General features: G+C 32.3%; 1 protein-coding gene across 1 annotated transcript; it reads right to left on the bottom strand.

The window, feature by feature from the left end:
- Positions 1 to 61: 61 nt before the first annotated feature.
- LOC112455068 (putative inorganic phosphate cotransporter) lies at positions 62 to 10,243 on the bottom strand (the record flags this gene model as incomplete). The annotated part of the gene is made up of 6 exons (XM_025016769.1): positions 62 to 303; positions 572 to 946; positions 1,170 to 1,319; positions 2,723 to 2,979; positions 7,838 to 8,138; positions 10,110 to 10,243. Coding segments are annotated over 6 exons (1,391 nt in total), but the record flags the coding sequence as incomplete, so codon positions are not given.
- Between the last annotated feature and the right edge of the window lie 4,396 nt (positions 10,244 to 14,639).

A 14,639-nucleotide genomic window follows, 5' to 3' on the forward strand; every position in this document is an offset into this window, starting at 1 on the left:
TCTCTCTCTCTCTCTCTCTCTCTCTCTCTCTCTCTCTCTCTCTCTCTCTTGCCGTGGGACTTACAATTAGTTCAGTGGCAAAAGTTACAAAATTCCACAAGAGTATATCAAAATTATTTTCATTATATTTCAAGTATGCGTCTTGTTCTCTTCATTCCCTCTTTGTTTCTGCCTGCTTTGTTGTGCCTCTGGTTCATTCCACCATTGTACCTCGCCCTTGCCGAATATCACAAACACCAAGTTACCCAGAAAGAAAATTGCCGCTGAGATGTAAAACACGATGTTCCACTGATACACGCTACTCTGAAAGGCGAGAGATCTCTCGATAGAAACTTTCTCATTGTTCTTACGTGTGCGCGCGCGCGTGTGTGTGTGTGTGTGTGTGTGTGTGTGTGTGTGTGTGTAAAGCAATTAGATATAAGTCCAAGGATAAAAAAGTAGAAATCGTAAATAATAAGTAGATATAGTTAAATTATACGAGATAGAATTAAATAAGGATTCTCAGAAATAAGTAAACTAGATTACTACATGCAGATATTTCATACTCGGAAGGAAAAGAACGGATGATTACCTCGTCGGTGATGATAACGCCACATGTCAGCAGCGCTATAATAGAGATAACATTGGCAATGCAATTGGTGATGGACATCATGGTCCCAGCAAAGTTTGGGCTGAGATCTATATGATTTATGAGCACACCGCAAAAAACTCCAGCGTTCAGACCTACCGCCAGGACAAGAATGGCGATAGCCCAGATATAACCATCGGCAGGTACGACGCTCATACATGCCAGGGCGATAGCCGGACACCATTGAGCCACTGTGTTGGAGATCTTTCTGATCGTACCCCTAGACGCACCTTTTGTCAATGCGAAGTCAGATAAAAAACTTATAACCAAGCAGAGAACCCACTGCGTTAGGTATGGCAGGGCGGAAATTACACCACTCTGCACAAAAGAAAATGTATATTTTAATTTCTTTATGTAAAGTATTATGTCTAATCAATTAAAGGGGAAATAATTCCAAATAAGGTGTAAATAATTTCAAATATATTATAAATATTAAAATGGTGCAATCGATAAATAAATTTCGCCAAAATTGTGAAACCCCATAATGTAGGAAAAAATATTATTTGTCCTTTTTATTTGTTTGCTAAATTTTATTGCTTACCGCTCCGATTTTGAAATTCAACACGCTTGTCATGTAACTCGGTATTTCTGTCAATAAAGTCGTGGACCCCCAATTTTGCGCGGAGTGAGTTATTATGATAGCCCACATAGGTATCGAAGTGAAAATCTGCTTCCATGGTATTTTCAGTTTCTAAAAAGTATAAAATTATTCTGAATGTTACAAATTATCCTAAACACCTTATAATACTTTTTATTACATTTTTTTTAGTCATTATATAAATTTATAAAATATTTTTTGTGTTACAAGTAACTGTTATAACCTTATAACGTCAAAATAATCTAAGAAAGATGTTCAAGCTCGATATTAAAGAAAATCTTTCTTTATCTTATGATACAGAAAATTATATTAAGGCAATAGATAAGTATTAAGGTAATTCCGGTATTTGCGCCGCAGAAGTCAGAAAAAATAGAAGGAATAGAGATACTTTCTCGCAATCACACTGCATGTTATGCGCCTTTATGCCATATTAGTATTGTGTTGTAATTTCAGTTCTTTACTGTTAATATTAACGAAACCGTCGTGAGTTGAATCGATTTCTCATCGTAGTAAATAGCGCGATCATATATTACGACCTACGTAAAATGATTACTGTAGGGAATGTAAAAGGTTTAATGATTATTTCATGATACATAATAAGTGTACAGGGATAGTAAATAATGGAATACAGCAAAATACAAGTGCATAGCTCTTGTATTTTTTGTTTAGCTTGATGTCTTGTATATACTTCTTGTTTATGATATGCGGCATTTTTAGCGTGCGGGATTTATGCCATAATACAGACACTTTGTAAAACTCGAAATCTTCTGTGTTCTTTTTCCTTCTTTTTTGGATCGTATAACAATAATCTTTAATGCATCTATCGCTCTTCTATTTTCTTTTTAAAATTTTTCAGTTTTATAATTTGTTTATCATTCTTACATCTTAATAAACTTTTTACAAGCACTAGACACTACAGACGCGCGCTACGCGCGCGCTATTTATCTTTAACATTTCACTATTAACCCTATTATACACAACTGTCAAAATATACAATGACAGCTACAAATGAAGTAAGCGCAGCAAGAAAACCAATCGGCATCGCGGAAAAGAGGCAACAATAAACTATCCATGCCTTTTTTAGAAAGGGATTTTGTAACTTACTATGACATTTTATTGCCTTATTTATAAACATTATTTGTAATTTTTTATAAGGCGTATATTTCATGGGGATATATGGTAAAAAATGCAAGGGTTTCTAAAAGTTTTTTTTATTAAATACAAAGAATGAATATTTCATATTTCTATTTTTTTTATAGTAGTAGACAGTATAAAGTTTTTATTAGTATAATTCATTTGCCTTAAACATAGTAAATAGTAGGTACTCGATAAATTAAGTTTCCCTTATCTGCAGCGTATATACCAGAATTACAATACTCGATAAATTAATTAAGTTTTCCTTAGCTGTGGAGTAGGTATATACCGGAGTTACCCTATACGTAACCCTAAACCATTAATTAGTTGTGTTATTGAGATTTATAGTAACGGATTTTTACCTGTTTGACTTCATCATCGCTTTTCGCTTCAATTGTCCTCAAACTTTCTTCTATATACATTCTCTCTTCTAAAGAAATGCTGTGATGACTGGACGGTGCGTCTGCTCCAAAATAAAGGAATGCTATACTCCAGATAATCATTAATACACCAAATAAGTAAAAGATACTAGGCCAACCACTGCTGGATGCAGCGAGAAGTCCAGCAATTGGCATTGCGATCACCGTGCCGAATTGGCTACCCGCATTAGCGAGTGTTCCTGAAATACAAAATACAAAATAGACTTATTTAATTTCCATATTATAATCAAAATTAAAGATATATTACCACAATTAGATATGATTTGCCGTGTAAGCGAAGCAATTAGTCGTTTTATAAAATAAAATTATAAAATGTAAAATTATAAAATAAAATTATAAAATGTATTGTGTGTGTGTGTGTGTGTTGGTGTGTATTTGCATCAAGTTCTACTCGTTTGTCAATAATCTTTTGAAATTTCTAACAATACGAAGAAAAAGCAGGAAAGGAGAAAAAGGTACAAAATTCTATCCGAATTCTAATAAACTAAATTTAATTTTAATAAACAAAGCAGAAAGTAAAAAAATAAAAATGGCAAAAAAATAAAAATTACTTTATAACCAATTAAGAAAAAATGTATATATATATATAATTATATATAAATTATATCCATGTATGTTTTCTTTCTCGTATATATATATTACATATATAAGATAAACTCTGTTCGTATATGCATATGTATGTACATAAAAAAAAATTATAAGAAGAATTAAAAAATGTTAACGATTGTGGGTTTAACACGGTGAAGGCTCATTTACAATAGCCATAAGAATACGCAATAAGACGTAAATAGTAAGCTATTGACTAATAGGATTTTTACAGTTCAAAAATAATTGACTGTAATTGTTCAATTTTTATATTGCTTACGTCTTACGGTTATTTATGGAATGGGATTGAAAAAGAAAGTCAATTTTACTAAACTTTTGTTTGTTAGAAACGATTTACAATAAAACGCGGACAGAGTTACTACGCCTATAATGACGGACACACACACGCACATGCACACGCACACGCACACGCAACACTCTAGAGACAAAAAACCAATTATAAATCAGACGTTTCGATCTTGCTTTGAGCCATTTTTAGCGATGCGGCAAATCAAAAAGATCTTACGTTCTCCAACGAGAAATAAAGTAACTTCAAAACTTTATGTATATATATCTAAAAAGGGCGTTATTTTTTGCAAGAAAATCCAAGTAAATGTTGGCTAATGATTATTGTTCAATGATTATTGTTCAGTTATGACTGTCATTTTGATTCAATCACATAATAAATTATAATCATTAACCAAGTTTTACATATGGTATAACTACGTGCATCATAATAGTTATTCAAACTCAATATATAATGTTAACTTTAAGGACCATTAACCGTGTTGAACTTTACGATGCCTCTCAATTACACGTTACTTGTTAATTTCATTATATCGATGTTTCGACGACATAATCCATTTTTTGTTTTATATAAATATATTATTAATATTCCATTTTATAAATAAATTAACATGTAATAAACATACGTTAAAAAGATATAAACATATAAATAAAGAGGTACAAACATATAAATATACAAAATTGTTTTTTTTACATTTATTTTATTAGATAAGATATGTACATTATTCCGGTCTGCCAACACAGAGATAGCATGCGAAAAACGATCTAATATGAATCTAACTAAAATCATATTAAATCATATTAAATTTGAGTAAAATTCAAATTAAACCAGATTTTATATTAAAATTATATTTGTTTAAATACAGTTTTAATTTGTACTTATTAAAATCAGTTATGTAGATTAAATATGATCCACAATAAAATAGGGCTTTAATTTAAATTTAATTAGATTACTTATGTGGATCATATAACACTTGGAATCAAATATAGTTTTAATTTGTATTTAATAAGATAACTTATGTGGATTATACATGATCCAGAACCATACATGATGCAGAATATTTATATATAAGACTTTAATAAAAAGTTAATGTGTTCTGTATGCGACTTTTACTCGATTCAATTGCGGCTTTAACCCAAATTTGGTTTTAATTTGATTCTTATTAAAACGTATTTTTGTTTAAATAATATTTGCGGTAAAATTTGTTTCCTTATTTGTCGAACTTAACATGTAAATATTTGATTCAAATTAAAAAGTTAGACTAATGTTGAATATTAATTTGATTTTGGAAAAATTACGAAAAGTTAATATTGGAAAATTAAGTATTGGGATTTTCAGTCGTGACGTTACAAGGCCAAGAAGGCTGGCCTATTCCTGAAAGTATTAGAGCTGTCATATGTAAACACATATAAAGCTTGTATTTTTCATAAATAATTAATGAAATAACGGTGTTGGTGATAAAAAAAGTGCGATGGGTGAAAATGTTATTTGTTATTATTAATCTTCAATTGATAACTGGAGTGTTTGAAATACTTTTGCGTTTAAAAAATCGGTGAATTGTTTTTACATACTACATTTAATGTACAATTTATTATAACTAATATTACTCATTAATATTCAGTGAATATATTTTACTTGTTATTGTTCAGTTATTATCATATTGACTTGCCAGGCAGAACGTAGTCACTCCTGTCAAAGTACAAAGAACACACTGCCCACTTTTTGATTATCCACTCTGGTTTTGCTATTTTCAAAACTCTCTCCCATTCTTTTCGAACATCAATTTTTTCTATATTTCCAAACATGTCTTTTTTCTCAGTATAAAACTTTCCTTTAGATGGAAACATGTGGAATCGCACAGAGGTATCTTTTAATCCAGAGCTTTTGCAACCAAATATCTACACAGCAAAAATCGCGATTTTTTGTGTCTCTAGGGGAAAACCTTGCCCCTCTGTCTTCTAGGTGTTCACCCATCGCACTTTTTTTTATCACAAACACCGTTATTTTATTAATTATTTATGAAAAACACAAGCGTTATATGTGTTTACATATGACAGCTCTAATACTTTCAGGAATAGGCCAGCCATCTTGGCCTGGTAACGTCACGACTGAAAATCCCAATAGATGAAATTTCATATTTTATAGACTTTTATTACAATACAGTTAGTATATGTTGTCATTAATTTTTTGTTAAAGATTTTTACAAAAAGATAATTATACGGTATACAAAATAATTTGAGTCTATAACAAGCTGTGGATTCTATCACAATCTACGTCTATGTTAACAAAATATAAATTTGAAATAATTGGAGCATATTGAGCAATTTAAAGTTGGACAGAATATCAGGGAATGAACCAGCAGTGTATTTCAGTCCGCTATAGATTGTATATCTTTCTTAAATAAAAGTTTTATTTTTAAATTTTACTGGATTTTTTTATTGGATTATTATATATGAAATGATATAGTCATATAAGATTATATATGATCAGATCAGAATATTGCATCTCAAAGTATCCGATAGATGGCATTTGATGTGATCTGTTTCTCGTAATTAAAATTTGACAAAGAGTGTTATAAGAACGGTATCAAAAAGACACGACACTGTCTCACGCTATTCTCGCGCGACGCTGTCTCGGAGCGACACAATTTTTGTATCAGTTATATCGTGAAGTCCACTCTTATAATAAAGTAGCACGCTTAAAAAATATTATAACCCCCTATAATTACAACCATTAAGACCAAATAAGATTGAGTTACAGTCATATATAAATATTACTTGGATCTTATTAGAATTTTATATAATCTGTTTTAAATTTAAATTTAAATTGGTTTAAATTTGACTATATTTGATTTATATTTAACTTATATGATCAAATTAATTTTAAATTTACTACCATATTTAATCCACATTTGGCATATTAAAACCATATTAACTTTAAATTTCCTTAGGTCTGTGCGGCTAATTTTGCATATTTTAACAAAGCAAGGTCCAGTTTAATCCATATATAGATTAAATAAGATTGGGGTACTTTAATTTGATTTAAATATGACTTATATTTAAATTATAATTAATTTGCATTTATAATTAATTTGCAATTATAATTAATTTTTGATTCTAATAAGACTCTTATTGAATTCATATAAGCTTTTAATACGGTTTTAATACAATCGTTTTTCGCGAGATTCCATGACTAGTTCGGAGGTTACCTTAAAATTGATGATCCCTTAGTGTTACCTGGATGTCCGATAATATGAGAATCCGCTTATTTTCATAAGTCCTCCTTAAGTTTCCCTTAAGTTCTCCCATACGTAGTGTAGAATGACATAGACTTCAGTCCGGAAAACGGTGGCATGTTTGCCCAGAGGAACGCTTATTTGCGCCGCTGGTCTTAGACCAAATATTCCAGATCCGCTGCCTGATCGAGTCAGCTCAGGAACCGTCAGTAAACCATATCAGAGCATCTTCAAGCAGCCTTCAGTCCATGTTTTCCCAGAGTTCTGAGTTTATTTTAACTGTGTAATTCTTTCAATTAAAAAATAAGGGTGACATTGTTTTGCCTCATCACAAGGATTGGGTCTTTTACAATGTCCCTTATTAATTTTTAGTAAATCCGCCACCTGGAGACACACACGATAGCTCAACCCACAGAAATAAATGTTTTAAAAAACAATTTTGTATATTTATATGTTTATACCTCTTTATTTATATGTTTATATCTCTTTAACGTATGTTTATATGTACAATATGTTTATATGTTAATTTATTTATAAAATGGAATATTAATAATATATTCATATAAAATAAAAAATGGGTGAAATTCCAGGGGTAAATTTTACTCCTTTAGAGTGAATTTGGGCAACAAACAAAATAGTTTTTTACATGTCAAGATGTCCTCTACGTATTGGCAAAGTTTCAGAATTTTTTGAATTTCCGAGTTGGGGACCTTTCCTTGTTACTCTCTAAATCTGAATAAGTGAAAAGTCACTGGATCCAGTGACTTTTCACTGATTCAGATTTAGAGAGTAGGAACTTTTTTTATGTCAAGTATTTAAATTATATTTTTTTACAAAATAACCTGAGAACCGATTGTTTCCTGATATCCGATTGAAATTTACCGCGCGCAGATACTGAATCTATTCTCACCTAGTCGTGCTCTTTCAGCGGGCGGCGCCCACTTTGAGAGGAAGGTTTGTATGCAAGGATATAAGCAAGCCTGTGTGAGACCCATGCCTATCCTGCAAGCCAGGACGGCCTCCAGACCCCCGTAATGGGCGAAGGTCGGTGTTAAAACTTGGAGAATCCCGCAAAGCAGCAGCCCGATGCCAAGAAGCTTTTGGGCGCTCCAAACATCGGCAATGTAGCCGCTTGGCACCATTGTTACCACGTATCCCCAGGTGAACGAGCTGAGCACCAAATCCTTTTGCTGCTTAGTCCAACCGTAATCCTGAAAACGTAATCAATACGATTTTTGAAAGATTTTAAACCTCAGTAAGCCTACGCAGCAAGTAACATGCAACTTACATACAAGTTACAATATCCTACAATATAACATGTGTTGCATTGCATTTACATTGTTAAGTAAGAAATTGTAACTTTTGTATATAAGTTACATAATAAAATTTATACAGAACACTATTACCTATTCGAAAATTATCGTAGACATTTAAGCATTTAAAATAATGCTTTTATGGCAATTTTTATATCCAATTATATACATATACATGAAATAAAATTGATAAAACGTCAATGTACGCGTAAAAAAAGGAAATATATCTAAACTGATCTTAAAAATAAAATATTTTACGACTGTACTATTTTCGCACTCATGGCAGGAATAATTATTTCACAATGCATATTATTTTAACTAATTTAATTTAATTTTGTGTGTGTGTTCTTAATCTTTCAGCATAAACAAGAATTTTTAAGTATTAAAACAATTCCGTAAAGTTTATCATGACAAGATCATCGACGAGACAATGACGGCGATTACAATCTGACAAGTCATTATCTTGTCAATCTTTATTAGAGCTCTTGTAAAGACAACGGTATAGTCGTTATCCGCTCAGAATCAGTCGAGATCAGTGTATATGCGGCAAGAATTCGCGCAGAAGTAAATATATTTAGCTTATGTATTTAACGCAAGATCAATGTAAAGAAGATAGTCTCTTCAGCTGTCGTAAGATTTATCAGCGGTCATCGCGATTAATCTCACGCGTAAAGAGGAAAAGGCATTTCTCATCGCGTCCAAGGCATTTCGACTCGACTCGATGCACGTTATTCCCCCTATTCTGCAGACAATCGAGAAAAATTTCCTTCCTCCGGTACAGATTCCAGATAGGTAATCGGCGCAATTACGAATTTACAGAACATTCTGCGACCGGTAAAAACCCCCCTGTATACTGACGTAAGCAGTTACACTCGATTGAGCAAATTTAATAAATTAACAGTTTTGATTATCTCTGCATACAACTCGATATAAAAGTCTATATCGACGACAAATCAACTATGAAATTCGATATCTTGAACGTAAAATTTAATTTCAGAACAAATAAATATTTAAAAAATACGTGAAAAATACTTCAATCATTGCAGATGCGTCATTTACAGCATGACATGTTTCTGAAGAAACTTAGAGATTTCTGATCGGTCAAATTTAACATTTTCGTCACCCAGAGATGTAAACTCGCGCACAAGGTATGTACCGTTAATCTAAATTATAATAGTTGCGAGAAACTACGAATCTAAAGAAACGAATGTTTTATAGACACATATCAGTTTCCGCGCAAGCAACAATAATAATTAATAACCCAGATAGCAAAACGTGTCTGAGCAAAATCGCGCAAACCGTGATTGCTTATGATGCTGGGAACTTACCGTACATTTGTTTCAATTGATTTCGAGTAATTTAACATTTGAAGCAACGCAGGCAACATTGGCTATATGTATTGCCAACAATTTGTCGGCAAGAAAGTAGCATCAAATTTACTTCACATTGCTAGCAATATGACAGCATTGTGTGATCCTATGAACTATTACAGCAACATGACAGCAATAGCTCAAATTTTGAATCAGACGATTTTAGACCGCAGCATGAGTTACCAACAAGTTGCTGGCAAGTTGCTATACAAAATTGTTATATCGTGAAAGCATCAACTTGCCGACAAATGCGGACTCAGTCGCTACAAGTCTGATAGCAACACATACTATGTCGGCAACATGCCAGCAACAATGCAGACACGTTGCTATTATCTGCGAAGTTGACGTCATATATATCGAAGCTCGGTATGCTCGGTATATGCTCATCTGACAATCGCTAGAACGTAATCTCAAGTGCTTCAAATTGTCCAGGCGCAGCGTCGGTGTTTGAGTCACCAGTTTCAAGCCGATGCAGAAAAGATATAAGTATGTGATTTACCTCGATGTCAGGATTCGCGGTGCTCGCGTTCGCCATCGGCACCACTGCCACTGACATCCCAACTCTGACACTATATCCGATGGTAGTACCCAGGAAAAGCAGCGTCACCTGCAGGTGCCTAATTCCAAGGGTACCTACGAGAAGATCACCCCTTTATTGTAATAACGAACAAAAATCATTATAACAATTAAATTAATAAATATTTACATTTAGAATTTTTGAGAATTTTTTTGTTCAATTGTCTAAATTTGATAAATATTATTATATAATCAGTAGTGGCCGAGTGCCTAGCTCTCACTATTTGAGAAGTTTTTTAATTGTATTAAAAGAAAGGATAAGTTATACTTATTGTTAGTGCTTGTCCGAAATAATCATTTATAAATTTTTGTGGTCTTTCGGACAAAATTCAAAAATTTTCGACAAACAAAGGAACACTATTCAAACATTAATCAATCTAGACGAAAGCACATTAATTTCGCTCAATATTAAAACTTAAAGGGATTTTGGATTAGATATGACATTTCTTTTCGCAAAGGAAATTCATCATGGATACCCTCGGCCTCCGAGTAGGAGCCAAGGGTTATGCCGGACTCTTACCGCGGGTGGCCTACTTCAGGCGTGTGGGAGATGTCCCGGGATTCAACAGTTTCATTACTACCGGGACATACCCGAATTATGACTGTCACACAACGTTAAAATTAATCTTGGATAAGAGATTAATCTGAAGTACTGGCGACAATTAAGTAAACAAATTAAGTAAACAACAGGGATGTTCGGATATATATAAATAAAAGCAAATGTAAAATTTTCTAATCAACAATTTTGTATAAAAATTCTTGTTTTACAAACCTTTATTTATTTAATTTTTAGATTTCGAGTGCTATTGCTTGGAAAAAGTTCCTGCATAATAATTTTTCGTCGCAAAATTACTACTAATCTTAACGTAAATTTACAGAACACATATAATTACGTAGATATGTACCAATGATATCTACATAGTTATAGTTATAACTGCTAGATAGCATAAAGAAAGGAAAACGTGGATAATGATGCGAAAGAAAAGGTACAATGTTTCATCAGATTTTTCGTATATTGCGAAACAATTCTTCTTCCGTAGAAAGAACAATTTTGATATTAAAAATGTATACCACGCACACAAAAACATTATTTGCTCGTGCTAAAGAAATTGTCTTGAAATTTATCACTACAAACGAGGAGATATGGTTCAATCTAAGAAGACCAGATTACACTCTATATAGTTATATATTAACATATATGACCAAATTTGCGTAGACATGAGAACATATGAGACAGAAGTCATATCTGAGCATATCTGACCAGATATAATTTGATCTGGTCAGATCTAATCCTTTTTTCCCGGGTAATTCCAACAAAATTAGATGATAACGGGTCGATGTAGTGAATGGAATCCGATAAGATGCAGAAATCACATTAAGATAAGCCGCGCACTCTCAGAAAGGATTTTTAATAACGAGACAAAAAATATTCTTGACATGTTTAATCTTATCACAACCTGAAGCAGTATAAAAATAAAACAATATTAAGATTAAATTAATAATTCCTATTCTCCTCTGTCGAATAAAATAAGATTGACTTAATATCTTGAGACAAGAGTAATATATATAAATTTAAGCTTATATATTCTTGCGTTTAGACTAAATCTTCACGCGATGTTAACCGTGTCAGCGCCACAGTATTTAGCACGAAACCGATGTGTGCTACCGTCTTTCGTCAACGCCAATAACGTGATACGCTATTGACCGAGAACGAAGCGTAAGTGTTTACATCAACATCGTAGTCGTGGATATAAAGTAAGGCAGAGTAAAACGTAAGTCATGAAAGGCTATTGTACAACAACATTTTTCGTCTTACGTTTATCTTTGCCTTAATTAATATCTATACTACGACAGACGTCTCGTTCTCTCAGCCATATGCGTTCTCTCGTGTTCGTGCCTGTGGCGGATCTAGTTATTACCTGTGGTAGATCTGATTTATTATGAATAAAAGGTTACCAATTAATATCTGTGTTTCGCAAAAACCTTTACTTTATTCTATCGCAAAAAGGATCTTGGAAGAATAACATAAGATTTTCTGACATTCTACACTGAGAAAAAAATGTTCTGAATTTTAGTATATATTTTAGTTTGCATACAATTGTGACTCTATTTATTAAAATAAAGAAAATTTCTCTTTTTATTAGTATATGTGTATTTACTGAGAAACAATATACTAATAAAAGGCAATTTTTTTTATTTTAATAAATAAAGTCACAGTTGTATGCAAAATCATATTTACTAATATCTAAAAAAATTTTTTCTCAGCGTACAAATTTTTTTTCCGCAAGAGTATACAATAAGATTTCCTTCAGATCCGTCTATAGTTGAATCAAGAATATTATGAGATTGTTACAAATTGTTATCTAAATCTTTCTGAGAAAATTAGAGGGATAGCATCAAGATTATTTTATTCTAGATTTAAGAATTCCTCTATTTAAGATTAAAATATTCTTCTTTCAATACTAAATATGATTGGCCCTATTTCGATCCTATTTTATGATAGATTGAAGAGTAATAGCATTGTATCTAGAAGTCTTTTCTGTGGATGTGGTGATTCGTAATGAGATTTATGAACATATAAAGGTAACATAAAATATATGCCTACAAATATATTTTTTCATAACGTGATTACTCGTTTTTTTGGCGTTTTTATTTACGTTTTTACGTTTTTTATTGCGGTGAAAACAAAGCAAACTTACAATTTGCGCACCCGATAATTCCAGGTAAAATAACTAAACGATAAACAAGAAGTTATCGAATTCAAGCTAAGAAAACCATACTCAATGATTTTCTTTTATTATTAATAATAAAATTTATTATTAATAATGTGGTATTTTATTTTATTATTAATACATTAATATTTTAATTAACCGTCGCCGCACCCACAGAAAAGGTTTCTGGATACAATATGTTATTACTCTTTAATCTATCATAACATAGGATCGAAATAGCACTAATCATATTTAGTATTTAAAAAAGAATAACCAGAATAAAATAGTCTTAATATTATTTTCTCTAACTTTCTCAAAAAGATTTAGATAAAAATTTGTGACAATTTCATAATATTCTTGATTCAACAATAGACGGATCTGAAGGAAATCTTATTCTACTCTTGCAAAAAAAGAATTTGTAGATTGTCAGGAATCTTATATTATTCTTTAAAGTTCCTTTTTGTGATTGAATAAAAAATAAAGGTTTTTATGAGCAAAAACACAGATATTATTTGGTAACTTTTTTATTTATAATAGATCAGATCCACCACAAGTAATAAATAATTAGATCTACCACAGGCATCACGAACACGTTACTCGTGTATGGCTGATGACAGAAAACGAGACGTATGTCGTAGCGTATAGTAGATATTAATTAAGGCAAAGAAAAACGTAATACGTAAAAGTCTATTATACAATAGCTTTTATGACTTGCGTTTTTACTCTGCCTTACTTTATGTCCACGGCTACGACGAAGATGTAAACACTTAAGCCGATTCTACAATACGTCGCAAACGATGGCAACTGCTAGTTGAAAAATGTTATTTCTGAATGCTGATTGCCAGTTACTGTCGCCAAAAAAGTTAAAAGTTCGCCAACTTTCTTTTGACAACCGCAATTGACAAGCGCAACGTGGAAATAACACTTTTCAACTAGCAGTTGCCATCATTTGCGACGTATTGTAGAACCGGCTTTAGGGCCAAAGCATAATATAACATGGCGTAGCGATGCACGACTACGACTGTCGTATATAAAAAAATCACACAAAGTATGATTTTCTTGAATGATTAACAAGCTGCTATGCCTGCTCTAATGCATGCATATACGGAGGCACGCTGGCATAATGCATCATTGCATGTAGTTGTAGTACCAATTAAAACATTGAAAATAGTCACGATCGAACAGACGATTGACAACATTTTCAGAAAAAAAATTTCAATTGTGCTAATTTCGTAGTCGACGTCAAACGTCAAATTCAAATTCGAAAATGTGGAATAAAAAACAAATAACAATATTAATATAGGTATATAAAAAAATCTACATTGTATGTTATTAACATTTGTTCATACATTCTTTAATTTCTGTATTTGGGCATACTTTTTGCACTTCATTATTGCTTTCTCATAGAGGAAGCTTAATTTGTTTTCGTAAATTTCGTATATAAACCTTTGATTGCGTTTAAAGTTGGGTCTAATCAATCAAATTTAAAAGAATTATATATGAAATAGGGGTAGAAAAAACCAAAGAAAAGATTGTTTTTTGAGTTTTTGATGCTAATATGTTCAGAGTGTTCTCTGTGTGCGTGCGTGTGTGTGTGTGTGCGCGCGTGTGTGCGTGCGTGCGTGCGTGTGTGTGTGTGTGCGCGCGTGCGTGCGTGCGTGTGTGTGTGTGTGTGTGTGTGTGTGCGTGCGTGTGGTGCGTGCGTGTGTGTGTGTGTGTGTGTGTGTGTGTGTGTGTGTGTG

Source organism: Temnothorax curvispinosus, unplaced genomic scaffold (assembly GCF_003070985.1).
Source record: "Temnothorax curvispinosus isolate PA1 unplaced genomic scaffold, ASM307098v1 QBEX01005766.1, whole genome shotgun sequence".
Taxonomy (NCBI): domain Eukaryota; kingdom Metazoa; phylum Arthropoda; class Insecta; order Hymenoptera; family Formicidae; genus Temnothorax; species Temnothorax curvispinosus.